Raw genomic sequence first — 20,170 nt, 5'->3', positions numbered from 1 at the left:
TTAAATGGATTTTTTCAAATTAGTCAAGTACTCTTCCTTTTTCATATTCGAACTTAATTGTTTTAATTTAAAAACAAATATATATATCATTGAATTAAATACTTAATTTTCATATTATATACTTTAACGAAAGAGTAATTCGTCAAAAAAAATGAATAAATCCATATCGATTTGAGCTATTTAAATTATGATTGTAAAATAATATTAAAAAAACTAGTCTAAGGCCCAACCGAAATTGTTTGGGTCAGCTGCCCAAATACGAATAGAAAGGTCTGTTTATTAATTAATTAATTAAGAATAGAGGCGAAAAGCAGCAAACATTTTCGAAGGGTTTTAGGAGGTTTTAAGCTTGCGTGCAATGCCTTCCCATCAGCAACAAGCCCTAGCGATTCTTCACGCTACTCTAGCTCGCCCTCTAACTCACCGATTTTCATCCGATTCACACTCATCAGACCTACCATGTCATCACCAAACCCTGAATCCTCGGATCCCCAAAGCCCAACAATCCCGTCAGATTCTTCGACCGAGAACATTAATCCGGTCGACCCAGACCCAGATCAACCCAACGGCGAATCGTCGAATTCAGGAGAGGGAGGGGAAGAGGAAGAAGGAGAGTGTGGGTTTTGCTTGTTCATGAAAGCGGGTGGCTGCAAAGAAAGCTTTGTAGCTTGGGAAACGTGCGTGGACGAAGCGGAGAAGAATGGCGACGACGTTGCCATGAAATGCATGGACGCCACTTCGTCTTTGAAGAAGTGCATGGAGGCTCACGCCGATTACTATGAGCCGATACTGAAAGCCGAGAAGGCCGCCCAGGAAGAAGCCATTAGGGAGTTAGAAAAAGAAAAGGCTGCTAAAGATTCTGAGCAAAATTTGGAATCCAAAGAGGATTTGCAGAAAAATTGAGGTGCTTGTTGGTTTTAAAATTATCTCTTTGGGTTTTAGAGATAATTGTTGTTTTTAGGGGTAAATTCAGCCAATTGGATGGCAAAGGAGGATACTTTTTTGGGTACTGATTTACTACTAATAGAGGAAAGGTTATTAAGAAATCACGAGAAATGAATAATATTGAATTGATAATGATTTTTTACTGGAACAAACATTATTGTGTTTTAGTTATCTTTGCTTGTTTAGATTACTTTCTTATGCTGTTTCAGACTTGCTGGTTGATTTATGTGATTTAGTACCTTGGGAATTCTAAGTTTGAAATGAATTTTAAAGTTGCTGGTCAGTCACCAGTTGGTTCAGGTTTGGGAACCTGAATTGTTTTGAAAGAACAATATTTCTACATGCTCCAGTAGTTGTTACTTCTTTCGCAGTTTTTCCAACAACACTCGAGGGCTTATTGAACAGAGTTAATGAGCCCGAAGTTGATCAACCTTTCAAGAACTGAATGGAGAGGTGTTTTGAGAGTTTTCGAATATGGATGCTATGCAAATCCCATGATGAGGTATGTTGAGGAAAAGATTTGAGTGTGGCATTTGAACTTAGATGCTTATAATTTTTATTGCTCTTCAAGATAATATTCTTATTCGATTGAGTAAAATAAATGTTTAATTGATACTAGTTTGAATTGGTTATGGAATGTGATTGTTCCTTAACCCTTCCTATTTCATAAATCTGTAATTTGGTGATTCTTAGAATGGGAAATTCCTTTGCATGATTTGTACCCCCCAAAAAAGAAGAAATCCTTTTCCATGAGGAGAAAAGATTAATTTGGCTGATTGTTGTTGTTAAAGTTCACTGCTCTTACTCCCATTCTACTCTGCGTCAACAGAAGAGACCCCACCTGTGATTGTATCTTACTGGTAGACTTTCTGTTTCCATCCATTATAGTTTATGAAAGTAGTATCTTTATGGATTGCTTACTATCAAGCTATCTTTGGATGTAAGCCTGTAAGTGCATGTAGTTTTCTACAGTAGGATAAGTGGATACGTGCAGCTAGCAGACTGGTATCTCATCATATATGTATTTTCTACTTTGATTTTTCTTTTGTATGCTTTGAAATGGGGATATTAGCCAGGTTGAGAGAGTTAAGAAGTATTCAGAAGAGATGGGGGTCTATACTATTTTGTAGCCTTGCCGTTTGAATATTTACAAAAGAAATCATTGAAGTTTGATTTTTTTTAACTTTGAATCAAATCTCCAAAAAATGTTGGCTCATATCTACTATAATCTTAGTCGTCATTTATATTCAAGCAATCCTGTTTTATTTTGGTTTTGACTTGCCCATTTGGTTCAAACTTGTAAGTTTTTGACATTTTTATGAGATGTATAAAGCTGAGGAAGCTAAGAGGAAAGTGAGCCACTCAATTTACTAGTCAATCTTCTTCTGGAAGTACATTTGATAAATGCATTTACAAGAAAACATTTCTTGACCTTTAAACTTGGAAAATATAGGACAAAACTTTTTACACGAAGAAAAAATCAAATGATAATAGTTACAACTTTTCTACTGCCGCTTCAAAATTATTGTATGAATATCAAATTTTTTTCTCTGCTATAGGCCTATAGCACTTTACGTGTAGTACTTATTTGAAATTGAACGTCCTATTCATCTTTATCTTCATCTTCATCATAGTTGAAAGGTAATGGCACTGACTTGAATGCGCGGTACTTGCCCACGTTATTCAAATGTTCATTTTCTAACCTGATCAAATGATGATAGAAAATGTTAGATTACTTCTCTGGAATGAGTTTATCAGATCACATGGTAAAAAGACATCTTAGTTACCTGAAAAAATTCCACATGCCACGCCGGATGATCTCAAGACTGGCGACTATTGTAATCAAGGTTTGTCTATGCAGAGTGAACAACTTGAAATTGAACACAGTTTGCAACCATGCAAATCTCAGCAGAACATTGAGGACCTGCATTTTTTTGAATCAATAAACATTGTTAGACAGATGATAGAATAGAATGGTAAGCAAATATGTTCCTCTGCCCTTATACTCACCATGGCCCCAAAGTATACACTCTTTTGAGGGATAAGGAGTTTGTCTCTCAACCATCTGTTCTTAGAATGCCGCTGAAGAAGTCCCCAGTCATAGACAAGGTCCCAGTAAGTACCAACAATTGCAGCAGCAATTGAGAAAATAAGAGCCAATACTTCCCAACCTAACCCCTTGTTAAGACTGTAAGCAGTCCGAAAACAAACGGCTACAATTGTCAGGAAATATTTCAGCCCATTGTATCCTTGCAGGGGGTCTTTCTCTTCAAACAACCGACGCAGGCACTGATAAAGGGTTAACAGAAGCATTCTTGATTAGTTTCAATGGCCAAATAGGGTCATCTAGAAATGCGGTGTTTTCAAGTTGAAGTAAATACCTGAAGGAGACGAGACCAATATGGGATCACAGCAATAATGAAGCTAAAAGTGTTGAATACATCGTTGTTTTTGCAGCTGTTCTGTCTGTGTCTAAAGTCTCCCCAACCATAGTAGCAAACGTAGAACTCAAGGCTTCTTAATGCTTGCACCTGAAACAAAGCAAAGGTTGAAACATTTATATGAACTGACCATTTCAAACGAAGTCATGCAGTTTTCAGACGGCAAGGTTCATGTCACAAACCTGGCTAGTAAACTGATCAGCCAGGAAGAAATCTGGGAGTGTGACCTGCAGTAGAAAGTAATTTACAGATTAGTTAGACCTGATCGTCGAAGCTCATCAGTATGTTTTTGTTTATTCTACAAAACCATCACCTATCTCTCTTTTACCTTGTACAGAGGGGCACAGATACAGTGGAACAAACATGTGAGGAAGAAGAAACGACTTGATCGATACAAGATGTTGAATGGCAAGAACAGTATGATAAACACAACCTGCAGAGCAAAGAAGAAACCAAGAAATCAGTTAACTATATGTACTGGTGGAAAGGGAGTGGCAGAAAGGCTTGGATATCTCATTTGAATAAATTCAATAACTAATCCTTACCCCAACCAAGATCAAAGGGATAATTTCGGTGAATGTTTGATAATCCATTGTTTTGGGATCCATCTCCATATCAAGATTTGAGAGCACACTGGCTAGTGCCAATACTGCAAGAGCAAAACTTACAAGGAGCACCTCCCTGTAGCCTAGTTCTGTTCCTTGCTTGAAACCAAATATGAAGGCGTAATTGATTCGAAACCGCCTCCAGAAGTATATGTTGGCAGCATACATAACCATGTGTAGAACAACGAATCCAAATAAGCTGCAAGATGTTAATTTGTGAAAGCTTGTCAAAAATGGATTACAGGGACAGGATTTTGAAGAAAAGCAGATGATAACGGAGAAAACTTTCAAGCCAAGACCTTAATTTGCTGTTACCTGTAAAGAGGGAACATGGTTTCCATGTACTGGATCCTTCCCTCCTTTCCCATGATATTGCGGGCACGAATAATCAAAATAAGTGCTAATATAAGAGCAAATGTACAACCGGCAAAGAAACCTGAGAATGTTCTCGAGGAAGAAACCAACAATGAGTCATAAATAGTTATATCTTTTGAAACGAAATTGCTTCGCTAATGCCTTATGTATATGAAGTTCAAGTTCTACCTGTAGAAAATGTTATTCTATGTCTTTGTTTCCTAGCTTTTGGTCTCAAGATATTCATTCCTTTGCTGCGGTTTGAGTTTGCGAAATGCTTGATGAATGTAGCTTCAACTCTCCCCATGAGTTTGGTAACCTGTGATTGAACATGCAAATTATCAGTAATCCAAGGCACTACACATAGTTTAGTATAGAAAACTTGGAATTTTCTAGTAAATAAATTAATGAGAGCTCACCTCTTCAGAGCTACCTAGATAAGAATTATCCACCATTTTCATGTAAGAGCTTGCAGCGGTCCTTGATGTGATCTGCAGGCATGAGGCACAAAATGTTAAAAATATAGAAATCCCAATTTGGCATCTGAATCAGGGAAGAAGTTAACTAATGAAAAAAAGGGATATACCTTGTCATATTTCTTCATGATTTTGGAGAAAGCCAATGTATTTAAGAAGCTGTTCCAAACACAACAAAGTCAACTATAATTCGAATTGAACGCAGAGAAAGTGCTGATCTAAGTTTAATCTATAAAGCATTAGTCATTACCTATAACTCTTGAGAAGGCGAAGTTTTTGGTAGAATTCAACAAAAGCTCGCTTGAGTTGGTTCTCAACTTTCTTCAGATTTTCCCTGTTAAACTTCAGCTCAGTCTGCTGAGGGACGTTCAGAAAGCCTTTGATGGTTGATAGAGGGGTCTCAAGAGTATTATTTATTTTTACTCGGTCTAGTATCTGTAATGGAGCTGGTTTACGGCTTTTATAGTTAATAACCACCGGCTTTTGAACTGGAACATTTTGCTTTCCATGTTTGCTCTCTTTCTCTTCTTTTTCCTCATCTGATTCGTCATGCATGCTTGGCCCCTCTTCAATAATTTCCATTTTATCAACTCTTCCTGTACATCAAGCAAAAATTACGCCTTCGTTTACTGTGTTATGTACATGGAATCAGATGATGTTAGACCACGGATACCTGTCTGATACAAGTACGTTATGTTTCTTACAATTTTTTACAAGTGTCGTGTCCTTATCAAGCGTCCAAAATATATCAAATAATTTACATTATGTGTTGTGTGCTTGACTTACTGCTTGCTCTAGCCCCAGCTGGAACAGAAGCTGCCAATGCAGCCGTAGACGCTGCAACATCTGAGGCAAGACGGGTCATGTCGCCTGACCTGTCCAGCCATGACCATCCTTGTGGATTCTCCACTTTAATCCTAAACGCAATCAAAGCATCCATTTGCTTGTTCAGGATCTCAGCCTCCTTCGTCACCTCTTTCACCTTGGACTTGTAAAACTTATCCACCTTATTGAACTCATCATCGAGCCTTCTAAAGAACAGCAACTCGTATTCTCCCCCATCGTCTGCCTGCATAAGAAAAGTCGTTTCATAACTCTGGGAATCACCCCGGTTGACAGAAGTCACCAGGATGGGTTGATCCTCAATATCCGGTGAGGATGGACTGATGGGTGGGTGGTTGTGTCTTAGGGTTAGGCCGCTGAAAGCCCTGTACAGAGTCAGCGCCCGTTTTAGGCCACTCGGGGTAGCTGGTGGCCTGGTTCTTTGCTTGAAAACATGGATATCTTTCAAAAGGGTTTTCAGATAAGCATAATCCATATACGCCTCTTGCCACTCCGGCACCATCTGAGACGCAAATTCCTTCCCAAACTTCATTTTTGGCCGTTCACGTTTTGCCAGAAGAACATAAAATAAAACAGTTTGGTTTTCAGCTTTTTTCACTGTATTAGCAGACAATGAAAAAGCGTTTAGAACAATCGAAAGCAACTTTAGTTCTAACGAGGGAAAGCTGCCCTTCGACAATTCCTTACGCATCTATATATATACAAGTGAAACATTGACTCTTTCCCTTGATTCCATGCTCTCTGCTGATTCACGTAAAGAACTTTCAATTGCAAAGAAAAAGCGACACGTAGGGAAACAACATTGGTGTGCTAGCTAGGTCCATTTTTAACTCTGAGTACAAGGGAAGAAAGAACAATTAATGAAGAGAAGCAAAGAGGCAGGGCCAGTTCAATTATCTCAAAAGGTTTAAAATTAAATATATAAATGAGACATTTTTTTATTTAAATTAAGAAAATAAGATTTATTTTATTGAAGTTAAAAGACGAGAGAGTCAATGAGGAAAGAAAGAATTTAGAAGTGAATATTATAAATTAAAAAAATAATTAATTTTATATATAAGAAAAAATTAGTCATTGAAGATCATTAATGGATTGGGAATAAGAGAATAAGAAAAATAGTTGAAAATTAACAGGATTATGAGAATTGAGAAGTGATAATAAATTGAAAGTAGAAGAATATATTATTTCATTAATTATCTTGATTTTTATATAATTTTAATAAAAAATTAAATAAATAGTTAAAAATTAATAAAATGTGAAAAATGGGAGAAACTAAATATTAATCAAGTAGATATTTTAATTTTTATTTATTTTAATGTAATTAATTATATTATTATTATAAAATCATGATTCTTATAAAATTATGAGACCTAAAACGCTCGCTTTGCTGGCTTTAACCTAAAGTCGGCTCTGGGACAGGTATAGAGAGAGGGGTTAGCTTTTTGACTTTGCATGGAGAATCAGACACAGTCAGGTTTGCGAACACATACCTGGAGCTTAATTTAATCAGGAGAAACAATGTTGACTTTCTTCGAACCCTGGAGTTGATTTTTGGTCTCTGTCAAACCTTTGCTTTCAGGAAATGCAATCAGTTCTCGTCAATCTTTATCAACATAGTCCTCGTTTATGTGGCAGGTGGAGACCTTGTCTATGTCACATCCTGCCTTCCCAATTTCTTTAATAATTTCCAGTTACCATTTTTTCAAAGAGTAAGAAATTAAATACATGGCCTTTCTTTTGAATATTCTTTGCATATGGCCCCTGGAATTATATATAATATATAACATTATGTTAGTCTTCTAAATTACCCAATCTTTGTTCAATGATCTTGACTCTCGTCCATTTCTGTACGGCCCATTAATCAATTTAATTGTGTGCCGTGGATGAACACCGTTAATTTCCTACTTAAGAGACAGTCCCATTAGTAATTTAATAATCACTGAAAGTGTCAATAAACAAATAATTTGATCCGTAATACCGTAAGAAATAAGAAATCGATTTGATTGAATTTCATCTTATATAATTATGAGACAGTCCAATATTTTGATAATCATTTGAGACTGCTTATAAATAATAATGCATCAATAATACCGTAAGAAAAAAGAAATCAATTTGATTGAATTCAATCTTATAAATTAAGTATTTAATGTAGAAAATTGTGGGGTTTAATTATTAGGAGACCATTATTTGAACCTATCCAAATTTCTTTTTGTTAGTTAAGAATTACCCCCCAAAAAGAAAAAAAAATCCTACATGTTAAAATCAATAGGAAAAAAAAATAATGCAAGCATTGAAAATGTTTAGAGAAGCTGAATTTGTACGAAAAAAAATTTTATTTATTTTTATTTTATATTTGACCATTGATGTAAAGAAAGGATAAGAACGATTCAACCACTAATTTTTTTTTATTTTTATATAAGATATACCATATTAATTTCCACATCTAGAACTGCTTTTTGTTATACCATGTTTTAGACTAATGACATGGATTTGCGATATTTAAAGTAAATATACACTTTTACATATGGTACTTATTCATAAATACATTAAATTATAGTTAATGAGTCGTTCGGTCTAAATTAAATTGGTTTATCGAGATCAACTAAATTTAAATTTCTGAAATAACTAAATAAATCGATATAAAGTTTAGGACAAAATCAAGGAAAGGAGAGAAGTAGATTACTTCCATATGTACCCCAAACATGCATCCACCATTTTACCAAATCAATATTGTTATTGAGTTTTCGACCTTTTCTAATATTGTTGGGATTAAAATATTTTTTTTAATTTTCTATATAATACAATAATTAAATATTCTCAAGTCAAAATTCTAATTAAGTTTTTATTTTTTTTTTCCTTTGCTTGATTACTCATTCTCATGTTCTAACAAAGTTTTGAATGAAGAAAATGTCAATCCGTACGAATTTCATATAAAAATTTGTACTTTTTCTGGTTCATCCCCGCGTAAATAGGACATTGATTTACCTTGACCAAGTACTTCGTTTAATTATATAGTTCTTTCGCTGAGCCAAAATATATATAATTCTTCTAGATCCTTTTATTTTTAAAGTAAATTCTACTTAAATTTTTTTATATATGATTTCAATTTTTTTAACAAAACTGTTTTTATTTTTTTTTCAATTAACCATTTTTGAATAAGTTCTATTCACAGAATGAATTACGTTCTTAATATTATAAATAAAATTATCAAAATATCTTTAAATTTAAAACTTGAAAGGTGCAATATAATTGACCAAATTATTAATTATATAACACTATTCCCCATAAAGTTTTGCAGAGAAAATTGAAAAGTAGCATTGATTTTCTTTCCACTATATATAAAAAAGAAAGACCTGGCATGAGATTGGGGCTACCATTGTCGACAGCTGTGTCCTCCAAAAGACACCATAGAAAACAGAGCAGCACACGTAAAAGCATTTATCTAATAAATTTGACTCGTTGAATAATAATACTTGCACCTAAAGTCTGGGTGCGTCCCCCTTGTGCCAGTGCCCCTAGACTTAAAGGGGCAGTCACATTTTGAATGAATCTATATTAGAATGCCCTCCACCTCGATCGAAACTGCCCTTTCTAATTTCTGGCTACTTAGGACTGTCTGGCGGCTCCAAGCTCTAGCCTCCGAGTTGCACAGAAACGTGTGTGGAAGAAGCCAATGGAATTTGTACATGCTTTTAACCTAAACGCACCATGGAGGTCAAAGCTTTCATCCATGTCATTCATATTTTACAATAATTCAGTTCAAATTCATTAGATTTGAAAATAACTAACTAATCGATCTCGAATTCTAATGCCATAAATGGTTCGATCAGATAATATATATACATATTTATTAGTCTACATTACGAGTATTTTTTTAATTAAATTTTGATTTTTCAATAAAATTTGTTTACGATTATTGATTAAATATAATTTTCATACCTCTATTTACATAATCCTAATTGATATTTACGGTATAAAAGTCGAGATAAAAAAAATAGGGTCGTTTTATAATTATCATTGTAATTATAATTTATGGTCATTAGTAGTACTTATATTTTTGTTATTAGTTTATGCTTAATTTGCATTCGAATTTGGGTATAAAAGTAATTCTATATATGCATAATGGGTTGAGTTGAGTTGAACCAGTGCTCAAATTTCCATGATTATTTTTCAAACTAATACCTGAAAATTGATAGATACCTTGGATTTAGTCTAGTTTGAGTTGAGTTTTCCACTAAGCTGAGCCCACTGCGTTCACACCTCAAACTCGACTAGCTTGATTTCCATTGCGTCCATGGTTTGAAGTAATTTCAAGTTTCAAGAATGATAATGCCAAGTCCTTTATTTGGATTCATTTCCCATTTTCTGAAGCAAATTCACTTTAATGTTATGGAGAATTAAGATCACCAAATGCATTGGAAGATTGGGAAAAAGGTTGGTCCTGGTGTGATGCATGAACAAACCTAAAAATTAGAACTGTTCAAAACTCAGTTGTAACATTCATTAAAAAACATTTATCAAACTTAATATACAAGTTTCAATTTCAATTTTCAAGTTTGTTTGATAAAATCAGTCAAGTATTAATTTTCATATTCGGGTTCTTTTTATTTGTCAGAATGGAATTAATTTGTTATTAAATGCAGTTGGAAAACTTATTTATGAATTTATTAAATTTATCAAAGAGCTGTTCATATGCTTATTTTTCATGTTCTTGTTTATATGATCATTTAATGAGGATCAATGGAAAATATTTTGAAGGTATTTTACCTTAAGAATGGATTTTGTACATTGAACAAAAATAAACAAAAAAGAAGAAAAAAAAAAAACAAAGAAACAGCAAAAGTATTGGCTTTGTCTCTCAGCAAACATCAAAATTCCTTGATGATGTACCACAACTACATCTCTGTCCAATCATTGTATGTTGCCTTGATGGGTTTTAAGTTTAATGCGGAGCAGATGGCAGCTGCGGGGCATCCATGGCGTTTTGTCTGCGGTTTTTCTTATTCTTCAGTAGATTTATAGTACAAAACTTAATCGTCTTTGTCATCATCCTCATCATAGTTGAACGGTAACGGTACGGACTTGAATGCACGATACTTTCCGACGTTGTTCAAGTGCTCATTCTCCAACCTGATCGTTATCCAATTATCAGAATTAATAAATATACTCTCCCATTAAAAAATTAAACTCGGCAGTCTTTAGATGAATGAATAATATATTGATTACCTGAAGAAATTCCATACGCCACGACGAATGATCTCAAGACTGGCGACAATCGTCGTCAGGGTTTCTGGATGCAATGAAGACTTGAAGTTCAACACGGTTTGGAGCCAGGCAAATCTCAGCAGAACATTCAATCCCTGAGAAAATTTCATTAACTTGGTCAGTGTCTTTAGAGGTAATTAGCTATTCAAACACGGAAACTTTTTCATCTCTTTCTACTCACCATGGCCCCAAAGTATACTTTTTTGTGAGGAACGAGGAGTTTGTCTCTCAACCAACGGTTCTTGGAATGGCGGTTTAGGAGGCCCCAGTCATAGACTAAGTCCCAGTACGTACAGAATATTGCTGCAATGGCTGAGACAACCCAGCCTATTATTCTCCAGCCAATTCCTTTGTTGATACTGTAAGCTGTTCTCAGACAGACGGCTACGATTGTCAGGAAATATTTTAGTCCGTTGTATCCTTGCAATGCGTCTTTCTCTTCAAAGAGGCGACGGAGGCACTGGAGGAGGCGTGACAAGTATGGAAGCACAGCCACGATGAAGTAGAAAGTATTGAACACTTCACTCTCTTTGCAAGTGTTTTCTCTCTTTTTGAAGTCTCCCCATCCATAGTAGCAAATGTAGAACTCGAAGCTCCTAAAGGCTTGCACCTGTAACAATTAATACAAGGATATGAACTTCAAATTATTTGGAAAAGAGGGTATTGAGAGATTGACAAAAAGCAAGAGTAATTTCTCACAAACCTGGCTAGTTAATTGATCAGCCAAGAAGAAATCTGGGAGTGTAACCTGCAACAGGAAAGATAATAACAAATGGATAAGGTGTGTTCCACAATTATAATCTTAATTCGTTTGATCATTTCTTATGTTAAGTCTTCCATTATTTACCTTGTACAGAGGAGCACAGATACAGTGAAACAAACATGTGAGGAGGAAGAATCGACTCGACCGATACAAGATGTTGAATGGCAGGAATAGGATGATAAGTAAAGCCTGCAACATAGAAAAAGAAAGGAAGCCAGTTAGTGTGTTGTTAGAAAATGAACAGGACCACAACAAACTGAGTGAGTTGAATAAATAAACTTACCAGAACCAAGTTCAGAGGAAGAAGTTCAGTGAATGCTTTGTACTCTTTTGTTTTGGGATCCATCTCCATGTCGAGGTTCGAGAGCACACTGGCTAAAGCTAATGTTCCAAGACCAAAACTCAGTAGAAGAACTTCTCTGTACCCCAATTCGGTTCCTTGCTTGAAACCAAATATGAAGGAGTAATTGACCCGGTACTTCCTCCAGTAAAATATATTGATAGCATACATTACCATGTGTAGAACAATGAATCCGAACAAACTGCGAAGGATTTATAACAACTTGTTAAACATTTGCACCATGTCTAGAATTGTTCAGTGTTAAGCTCAGCTAAACCTGAAGAAGAAAGAAAGGCAGTACCTGTAAAGAGGAAACATTGTTCCCATGTATTTGGTCCTCCCTCGACTATCCATAATTTTACGGGCACGAATGACCAGAATAAGGGCCAGTAAAAGAGATGCCACACAGCCAGCGAAAAACCCTGAAAATTTTTAGAAGACATAATCTGGGTTAAATATGCCCCAACTGAAAGTTCTAAAAGGGGCTGTAACAGGAATTGTACCTGTTGAAAATGTTATCCTATGCCTTTCTCTTTTTGCTTTGGGTCTTAAGATGGTCATCCCCTTAGCACGGTTTGCATTTGAAAAGTGCTTGATGAATGTAGTTTCAACTCTCTCCATGAGCTTTGTAACCTGTGATGTAGGGTGCTAGATTAGGGGCTGCAGGTGACTAAGAAATCCAGCAAAGTTTTTTATTGTTAAAAGCAACTCAATGATGCTTTGAGTGTTGAAAAGTTTTCAGAAAGAGTTGAAGCTTAAATGTGTTTGCCCACTGTAAATTTTGTAATGAATTGATGCAGAAATTTTAACATTTACCTCATCAGAACTACCAAGGTAGGAGTTATCCACCATTTTCATGTAAGATCTGGATGCACTTCTGGAAGTGATCTTATCGTACTTCTTCATGATTTTGGAAAACGCCAACGTGTTCAGGAAGCTGTTCATTCAAGGACAGAAGGATCAGTACAATCTGAAGAAAGCAGAGAAAAATAGACCAAATTATGTGACAAATAGCAAGGAGCAAGCAGTCTTTACCTGTAACTTTTAAGCAGGCGAAGCTTTTGGTAGAACTCAACAAAAGCCCGCTTAAGTTGTTCTTCAACTTTTCTTAGATTTTCCCTGCTGAAACTCAGGTCCGTATGATTAGGAACCCTGAGGACACCTTTAATGGTGGAACGAGGAGTCTCAAGAGTGTTGTTCATTTTCACCCGGTCAAGCACTTCTAGTGGTGCAGGTCTGATGCCCTTGATATTCTTCGGTTTCGGTGCTTTGGCTTCTTGAATCGGAGTATTTCTCTCTTTTTCATCATGTTTATCATCATCATCATCATCATCATCGTCATCGTCAGCAGCTTGACCATGGGTGCTTTCTTCAATGGCTTCAAGGTGAGGAGCTCTTTCTGCCAATCGAAAAGGAAGACATATTCAGTTTCAATATTCCACCTGGACTACAAGTGTAATTTTCTGTAACCAAAACAGTGGTAAACTGCTTTGAGAGAGGAGAAAAACTTACTGCTAGCTCTGGCACCAGATGGAGTAGCAGCCGATAATGCAGCTGTGGAAGCTGCAATGTCTGAAGCAAGGCGAGTCATCTCCACGGACCTGTCAAAATTAATCCCTGGAGGATTCTCGACTTTGATCCTGAAAGCAATCAAAGCATCCATTTGTTTGCTCAAAATATCTGCTTCTTTCATCACCTCTTGCACCTTAGCCCTGTAAAACTTGTCCACCTTATTGAACTCATCATCAAGCCTCCTAAAGTACACCAGCTCATACTCTCCGCCCTCGTCCGACGACATCAGGAACGTGGTTTCATAACTCTGAGACCCATTCCGACTCACAGAATTCACCAAAATGGGTTGGCTTTCAATGTCAGGCGAGGTAGGGCTCGTCGGGTTGTGGTGCCTCTGCGTTAGGCCGCTGAAAGCTCTATACAGCGTCAGCTTCCGTTTCAGGCCACCAGGGGTAGCCGGTGGCTTGGTCCTTTGCTTGAAACGCTGGACTTCTTTCAAAAGGCTCTTCAAGAAATCATAATCCATGTACGCTTCTTGCCATTCCGGCACCATCTGCGACGCAAACTCCTTCCCAAACTTCATTTTTGGCCTGTAATCACTTCTGCCAGTGCAGATAAATTAAAACGCTGTCAGTACGGTAATGCTCACACTGCTGTAGTTTTCAATGCTAAGCTTCAAAAATTGGTCCCTCGAAGTTTTAAAAAAACAAACCCCACAAAACACCAACTTACAACTACAAGTTGAGATTACAAGTTACAGAGCAACTTGATGAGGGAAACTTGGTTAGGTGTAGCTAACTATATATATAAAAGCAGACAAAGGGCGAAATATCCAAGAAAACGGAGGAGGAGCAAGACCCCGTCGCAGGGTTTCAGTAAATAACGTGGGTGTCAGCCGATGCAATACTTTAAAGCAGCGAAGAGACAAGCAACGGCCTACGTGGGAATTGTCGTAAGTAGAATAACTTTCTACTTTCAAGGAGCAGTCGCAGCCACAATTGACCACTCCACCCATGGCACCCCAATGTCATTTCTTTAATCAATTCTTTCCCTTCGCAGTTAAACATTTCTTGTCATTTTTCCTTTAAACTATCCCAATTCAAAGCCTCCTCTTTTGGCCATGAAATGTGTAAAGTGAAACAGTAAATGGGTCGTTGATTATTGTCGTTCTTTGGGAGAAAATATAAAAAATATAAAATATATAAAATATAGACGTCTTGATCTCCTTGGAAAACAGACTTTATAAAAAAATAGTTTCGAGCCAACCACTCAGATTTCTTAATTTCAGTACTAATATTTTTTTTTCATTTTTTTACACGTTTTGGTAATTAATTTGGAATAAAGATGTCATCGGGTATCTTATGCTTGACTACGTTATATTTACTCCATTAGATTAAATAAAATTAAGATACCTTATAGTTGACTTCAATTAAGGTTTGAATAGTAAATTACTCCGTACAAAACAAAGAACATCGCATTCTTAATAACTTAAATATAAATTTCTTGATTTCAATACTAATATTTTTTTTATTTTATATTTTATCTGTAATTAACTTTAATTAAGAATATATATTACACTCGACTATTTGATTCATTGATTAATACATTATCTTTTATCTAAAATATAAAGTTTGAATCTCTTTTCTCTTAATTATAAATATATATATATCAATAAATATCTTCTAATTAGGTATCATGTATTACTCAATCTGACTAAATAAGATTAGGACATTTGATAATTTAATTCGAGTAACTTTCATTCTACTATCCACACAAGTTCAAGCTAGATTCAAATAGTAATTTTATAATACCCACTATGTGAATTTGATTTTAAATAATGATTCTTGATACTAAATTTTAATTATATATATTTATAATTAATTTAATACATACTAAAATTTATTAATTAATCTAAACATGATTTTAAACTTTAATTTAATTTTTATTAATAATATACATAAAATTAATTTTAATAGAATATTTATCGAGTAATGTCTAAAATATTCATATACGGATGTAAATAACAATTAAAAAAATTTAATCAGATATTTAATAATAGAATTCACATCCAGATCGTCTCTAATTTTGATTAAAATTTGAACTGATCTTCTCACGATAGACTCAAGAATTCAAACCCCTTTTTCAAAGTTTTTACCCTGTGGATGAATTATTACAAGGTTAGAAAATAAAGGACTTAATCTCCTAATCTCAACAATGAAACAACAAAAGAAGAATCAAAAGGTTGAAATTTCCGGTCAACAATGGACATCACGTTGCCTAGTAAGCCTAGTGTTTGTTTTTTCCAATATCTCCAACTACATGCAGCAGGGGATAGGTCTGCTAAGCAGCAATATTTTGTACAAATACTAATTAATTTATATAGGGTGCTGAGCGTATCAATCTGTTGTGTTTGATCCTCATCCACATGAATGAATCCTATGGCTTTCTCTTTCTTTTTGTTTTACCCTGTGATTGTGGCAACATGGAACTTTTGCTTTTGCTTGGAAAAGGCTTCACCTTCTTTAATGCACATCTGCGTTTCTCTTTCCACTTCTGGCCATCCAGGTGGCTCAATTATTCACATTGTACGTTTTGATGGGTCATAGTTACATTGTTTATGACAGCTTTCAATGTTTTCTAAAGGCAGTGGTTGAAAAATTTGCTGTAAAAGAAAATATCTTTGGCGTCTACTGCCTACGGCTGCCTTTCGAAAGCCATTATCAATGTTATGGTCTGGTCTCTCTCCAGCTGCAGCAGTATTTCTCTTGTCTTATAGCATCAGCTTGCCCTCATCCATTCCTTTAATATATTCTTTCTATGGTCGTGTTGAATGATCTGAATCGAATTATTAATATAGAGATAATAATAATAGTAATTCTGCAGAACGTGCATTCAATCGAATCGATTGAAATTCAGTTTTAACTGAATTAACCGAAATAACCCAAATTTTTCTTTTTGCCATTGCCCATTCTCTCTCTTCAAATGTCCATCCCATCTGTCCTATCATAAGGAGATAAGGGAAAAAGTAAAGGGATGGATTGGTGGGAAAAAGGGCTTATAGATAAAGATGAAGAGGAAACTTGCAATGATTACATCCCAAAGATTATTTTGGATGGCAATGGGAAAAGGTAAGCCATATGTAATAATGGGCATTTTCTATTAATTAACTTCATTATTACTTGAATCCCCATCTACATATTCTGGAAGAGAGAGAGAGAGAGAGACAAAGAAAATTCGGCCCAAAACAAGTAAACAGGCTTACTCCTGGAAGCTTGGGATCGTTTCCTGTTCTGATTCATTTGAAGATAAAGTAGGCTGATCCAACCCACCAAGGTTGGTTGGAACATTTTTTTTTCATTGGTTACCACAAGCTATAAAATCCCCACCACATCTCGTCTCATCCAGAAAAGAAAACTAATGGCAGCAACATTGTTCACTCACCCATCAGCACCTTCACCTTCCACTTTCCTGTCTTCTTCAACAACTCTCAAACACGTGACTGCTTTCACAACTAAACCAACAGTTCCCATCCACCATACTAAGAGAACCATCTGTCTGTCAGCAGCTTCTGTCCACTCGCCAACAGCTGACCCTCCGCCAGACGTCCAAACCTTCTGGCAATGGCTCCAGGATCAGGGTGTAGTCTCTGCCAAGTCCCCTGTAAGGCCTGGAATGGTCCCCGAAGGACTTGGGCTGATTGCAAAAAAGGATATTTCCAGGAATGAGGTTGTCTTGGAGATTCCTAACCGGTTTTGGATAAACCAGGATGCAGTTGCAGCTTCTGAGATAGGGAGTGTTTGTAGTGGATTGAAGCCTTGGATTTCTGTAGCTTTGTTCTTGATCAGGGAGAAGTTGAAGGAAGATTCTCAATGGCGGGTTTATCTTGATATTCTTCCAGAGTGTACAGATTCCACTGTGTTTTGGTGGGTGTGGCTTGGTTTCTCATTTCTTTCTTTTTTTCCCTGTTCCAATCTCTAATTTTGTTATATTTTCCTGTTTCTTAATGTGGTCTTTGAGGTTGATAAAGTGTTGCTTTTATGGTTCCAGTGCAGGTCAGAAGAGGAGCTAGCTGAGCTTCAGGGTTAGTTCGGTCATAGTGTTATATCCATATACTCCTTTAGAAACCTTTTTGTCATGGTCAGTAAGCAACTTGGCATTGGAGAAATCAAAGTGTTAGACTTTTGATTGGGTTCAAGAAGATTTTATAGGACTCTCAATTTTTATGTGTTATGTTTAGATTTGTTGCTGAGGTTTCTAATGCTTCAGATCAGATTCAATTAACTGCGCTTAATGGCCATTTTTGGTATTGCTTACAGCATATATATTACTAGTAAAAAGATAATCTCCTCATCAAATACCTTGTGCATTTTGTTAATTTTCATACCCTTTAGGTGAATTAACACTGCAGCAAAGCAGCTCAATCTGAAATATAGTTTTTCATGTTACAAATATTTAACTTTCACACAGGAACTCAGCTGTTGAGCACGACATTGGGAGTGAAAGAATATGTGCAGAATGAATTCTTGAAAGTAGAAGAAGAAATCATACTACCCAACAAACAGCTATTTCCTGCCCCTATAACATTAGATGATTTCTTCTGGGCATTCGGGATTCTCAGATCAAGGGCATTTTCCCGCCTTCGTGGGCAAAGTCTTGTTTTGATACCTCTTGCAGACTTGGTAAGGACCCCTGTGGTTTCTAAAAGTTAGCTTGCAGAGAGAAAGAAATGTTAAATTATCTTAAAATTTTAACTTTCTTGAAATCTTCTTCATTAATCAGATCAATCATAGCCCTAGCATCACTACAGAAGATTATGCATGGGAGATTAAAGGAGCTGGACTTTTCTCTAGGGATCTCCTGTTTTCTTTGCGGTCTCCTCTTTCTGTCAAGGCTGGTGAGCAGGTGAGGATTTTAACTTCATGCTTTTCCAATTTTATTACTCCGGCAACCATGCTTCCAAAAAGTTAGCTGAGAAGTTCTTTGCTTATAGGTATTCCATGATCTAGGCACTCCTGCCCTTTTACCTAATCAATGCACACACTTGAGAATTATAAAGATGAAAGGACCAACATTGTAGGATAAACACTATTATAACCCAAAAATGCAAAAGTTGCATGTGTGTAGATCATATATATAGTTCTGTGTTTGAGTTATATGATAAACTGAATTATAGTTAGTGTACTTATACTCTCATACAAGGCAATCCGGGTTAATCTTAATAATTTACATCTATTTATCATTTAAGTCAGGTAATAAGATTACCTTGATCGTAATCTAACATCCCTATCTCCAAGAATACAAATGCATTATGATGATACGAAATATGTTAACATGGGATGACTGATAGAGAAGACTATTTAACAGGTTTTTATTCAATATGATTTAAACAAGAGCAATGCTGAGTTGGCCCTCGATTATGGATTCATAGAATCAAAGTCAGAGCGCAATGCATATACACTAACGTTGGAGATATCAGAGTCAGACCCATTCTTTGGAGACAAGCTTGACATTGCTGAGACAAATGGTTTGGGTGAGACTGCCTATTTTGACATTGTTTTGGGTCGTCCTCTTCCTCCAGCACTGATTCCTTATCTACGGCTAGTGGCACTTGGGGGATCAGATGCTTTCCTCTTAGAATCTATTTTTAGAAACACAATTTGGGGCCACCTTGATTTACCTGTAAGTCATGCCAATGAAGAGCTCATATGTCGCGTGGTCTGCGATGCCTGCAAAGCTGCTCTCTCTGGCTATCATACCACCATTGAAGAGGTAAAGAAGTATCTTTCTTGTATTCCAGTCAAAGCTAATTCTTTAATATTAATAATCTACTTTTTTGTGAATGTGTGGAGAGAACCATTTGCTAATTTATCACCTTGATATACCTGCCTCTGTTCGATAAAGTCTACTGAATACTACCTCAATCAAGGCTCAAGCATAATGCCTCATTTCTCTAGCACCTTCAGCTTGTTTAAAAATCCTGAGCAAACAATTTTCTTGTAATGGCAAATTTGCTTGAGGCTGTCATTACTGAATACTTGTTAATTGCAGGATGAAAAGCTGCTGGAAGGGGGAAATCTTGATCTGAGGCTGGAAATCGCAGTGGGAATAAGAGCAGGGGAAAAAAAGGTGCTGCAGCAAATTGATGAGATCTTTAAGGAAAGGGAATCAGAGTTGGATGAGTTGGAATATTACCAAGAAAGGAGGCTCAGAGATCTTGGTCTAGTTGGAGAACAAGGTGAAATAATCTTTTGGGAGACCAAGTAGGGACATGCCAAAAACCCAACATATCAAGTTTATGTGTTAGATATAGGGCAAATCCAAGCAGTTTTATGAACTTTCATTATTTTAGTTGGCAGATTTTGCTTGGTAGATGATTTCTACTGCCTAGATAGCAAAAATTGTAATATTGTAACATTGCCTGTAGTTACTCTACTGATGATAGGAATTGGCTGCAGTTGAACTGCATCAATCTCTCAGCTGGAGGTTCAATACATTTATGGACTTATATTTGATACACTGATAATGTATAAATCATAAAATGACATGTCATTTTATGGCAATGTGTGTTGGGTTGGGAAGGTGTTGGAAAAAAATCGATGTTGGATCATCAAGGCACATTGAGGAAC

The 20,170-nt window shown here is 36.0% G+C and overlaps 4 protein-coding genes across 4 annotated transcripts; 2 read left to right on the top strand and 2 right to left on the bottom strand.

The window, feature by feature from the left end:
- Positions 1–320: 320 nt before the first annotated feature.
- LOC110428298 (uncharacterized) lies at positions 321–1,112 on the top strand. Its single transcript, XM_021444102.2, has one exon. The coding sequence runs from the start codon at positions 460–462 to the stop codon at positions 901–903; it is 444 nt and encodes a 147-aa protein (XP_021299777.1). The 5' UTR covers positions 321–459; the 3' UTR covers positions 904–1,112.
- A 1,176-nt stretch (positions 1,113–2,288) lies between these two features.
- On the bottom strand, positions 2,289–6,314 carry LOC110428197 (phosphate transporter PHO1 homolog 3-like). The gene is made up of 13 exons (XM_021443942.2): positions 5,608–6,314; positions 5,072–5,417; positions 4,932–4,980; positions 4,765–4,836; positions 4,535–4,664; positions 4,307–4,427; positions 3,932–4,190; positions 3,715–3,819; positions 3,569–3,613; positions 3,327–3,476; positions 2,956–3,234; positions 2,733–2,869; positions 2,289–2,648 (listed from the first exon to the last, which is right to left on the bottom strand). Exons 1-13 carry the CDS (start codon positions 6,194–6,196, stop codon positions 2,549–2,551), a joined length of 2,382 nt encoding a protein of 793 aa, XP_021299617.1. The 5' UTR covers positions 6,197–6,314; the 3' UTR covers positions 2,289–2,548.
- A 4,002-nt stretch (positions 6,315–10,316) lies between these two features.
- Positions 10,317–14,453, bottom strand: LOC110428256 (phosphate transporter PHO1 homolog 3). Its single transcript, XM_021444036.2, has 11 exons — positions 13,545–14,453; positions 13,068–13,431; positions 12,849–12,969; positions 12,536–12,665; positions 12,334–12,454; positions 11,976–12,234; positions 11,777–11,881; positions 11,633–11,677; positions 11,111–11,539; positions 10,891–11,024; positions 10,317–10,794 (listed from the first exon to the last, which is right to left on the bottom strand). Exons 1-11 carry the CDS (start codon positions 14,125–14,127, stop codon positions 10,695–10,697), a joined length of 2,391 nt encoding a protein of 796 aa, XP_021299711.1. The 5' UTR covers positions 14,128–14,453; the 3' UTR covers positions 10,317–10,694.
- Positions 14,454–16,809: 2,356 nt separating this feature from the next.
- On the top strand, positions 16,810–20,098 carry LSMT-L (Rubisco methyltransferase family protein). The gene is made up of 6 exons (XM_021443941.2): positions 16,810–17,467; positions 17,597–17,625; positions 18,012–18,223; positions 18,324–18,446; positions 18,909–19,313; positions 19,593–20,098. The coding sequence occupies exons 1-6, from the start codon at positions 16,962–16,964 to the stop codon at positions 19,806–19,808; spliced, it is 1,491 nt and encodes a 496-aa protein (XP_021299616.1). The 5' UTR covers positions 16,810–16,961; the 3' UTR covers positions 19,809–20,098.
- Positions 20,099–20,170: the final 72 nt, after the last annotated feature.

The sequence above is a fragment of the Theobroma umbraticum genome, unplaced genomic scaffold, assembly GCF_002168275.2.
Source record: "Theobroma umbraticum cultivar Fairchild unplaced genomic scaffold, ASM216827v3 scaffold_31.0, whole genome shotgun sequence".
In the NCBI taxonomy this organism is placed as follows: Eukaryota; Viridiplantae; Streptophyta; class Magnoliopsida; order Malvales; family Malvaceae; genus Theobroma; species Theobroma umbraticum.
Note: the sequence above shows the minus strand (reverse complement) of the source record. Positions and strands in the feature narration are given on the sequence as shown.

Excerpts from the sequence above, each read along its gene's own strand:
- LOC110428197 (XM_021443942.2), bottom strand. The coding sequence starts at position 6,196 with ATGAAGTTTGGGAAGGAATTTGCGTCTCAGATGGTGCCGGAGTGGCAA. Across the intron at positions 5,418-5,607 it reads AGCTGGGGCTAGAGCAAGCA|GAAGAGTTGATAAAATGGAA; the intron begins GTAAGTCAAGCA and ends CTTGATGTACAG. Across the intron at positions 4,191-4,306 it reads ACCATGTTCCCTCTTTACAG|CTTATTTGGATTCGTTGTTC; the intron begins GTAACAGCAAAT and ends AACATCTTGCAG.
- LSMT-L (XM_021443941.2), top strand. The coding sequence starts at position 16,962 with ATGGCAGCAACATTGTTCACTCACCCATCAGCACCTTCACCTTCCACT. Across the intron at positions 17,626-18,011 it reads GGAGCTAGCTGAGCTTCAGG|GAACTCAGCTGTTGAGCACG; the intron begins GTTAGTTCGGTC and ends ACTTTCACACAG. Across the intron at positions 18,224-18,323 it reads TGATACCTCTTGCAGACTTG|ATCAATCATAGCCCTAGCAT; the intron begins GTAAGGACCCCT and ends TTCATTAATCAG.
- LOC110428256 (XM_021444036.2), bottom strand. The coding sequence starts at position 14,127 with ATGAAGTTTGGGAAGGAGTTTGCGTCGCAGATGGTGCCGGAATGGCAA. Across the intron at positions 11,678-11,776 it reads TCTGTGCTCCTCTGTACAAG|GTTACACTCCCAGATTTCTT; the intron begins GTAAATAATGGA and ends TTCCTGTTGCAG. Across the intron at positions 11,025-11,110 it reads AAGTATACTTTGGGGCCATG|GGATTGAATGTTCTGCTGAG; the intron begins GTGAGTAGAAAG and ends AAATTTTCTCAG.
- LOC110428298 (XM_021444102.2), top strand. The coding sequence starts at position 460 with ATGTCATCACCAAACCCTGAATCCTCGGATCCCCAAAGCCCAACAATC.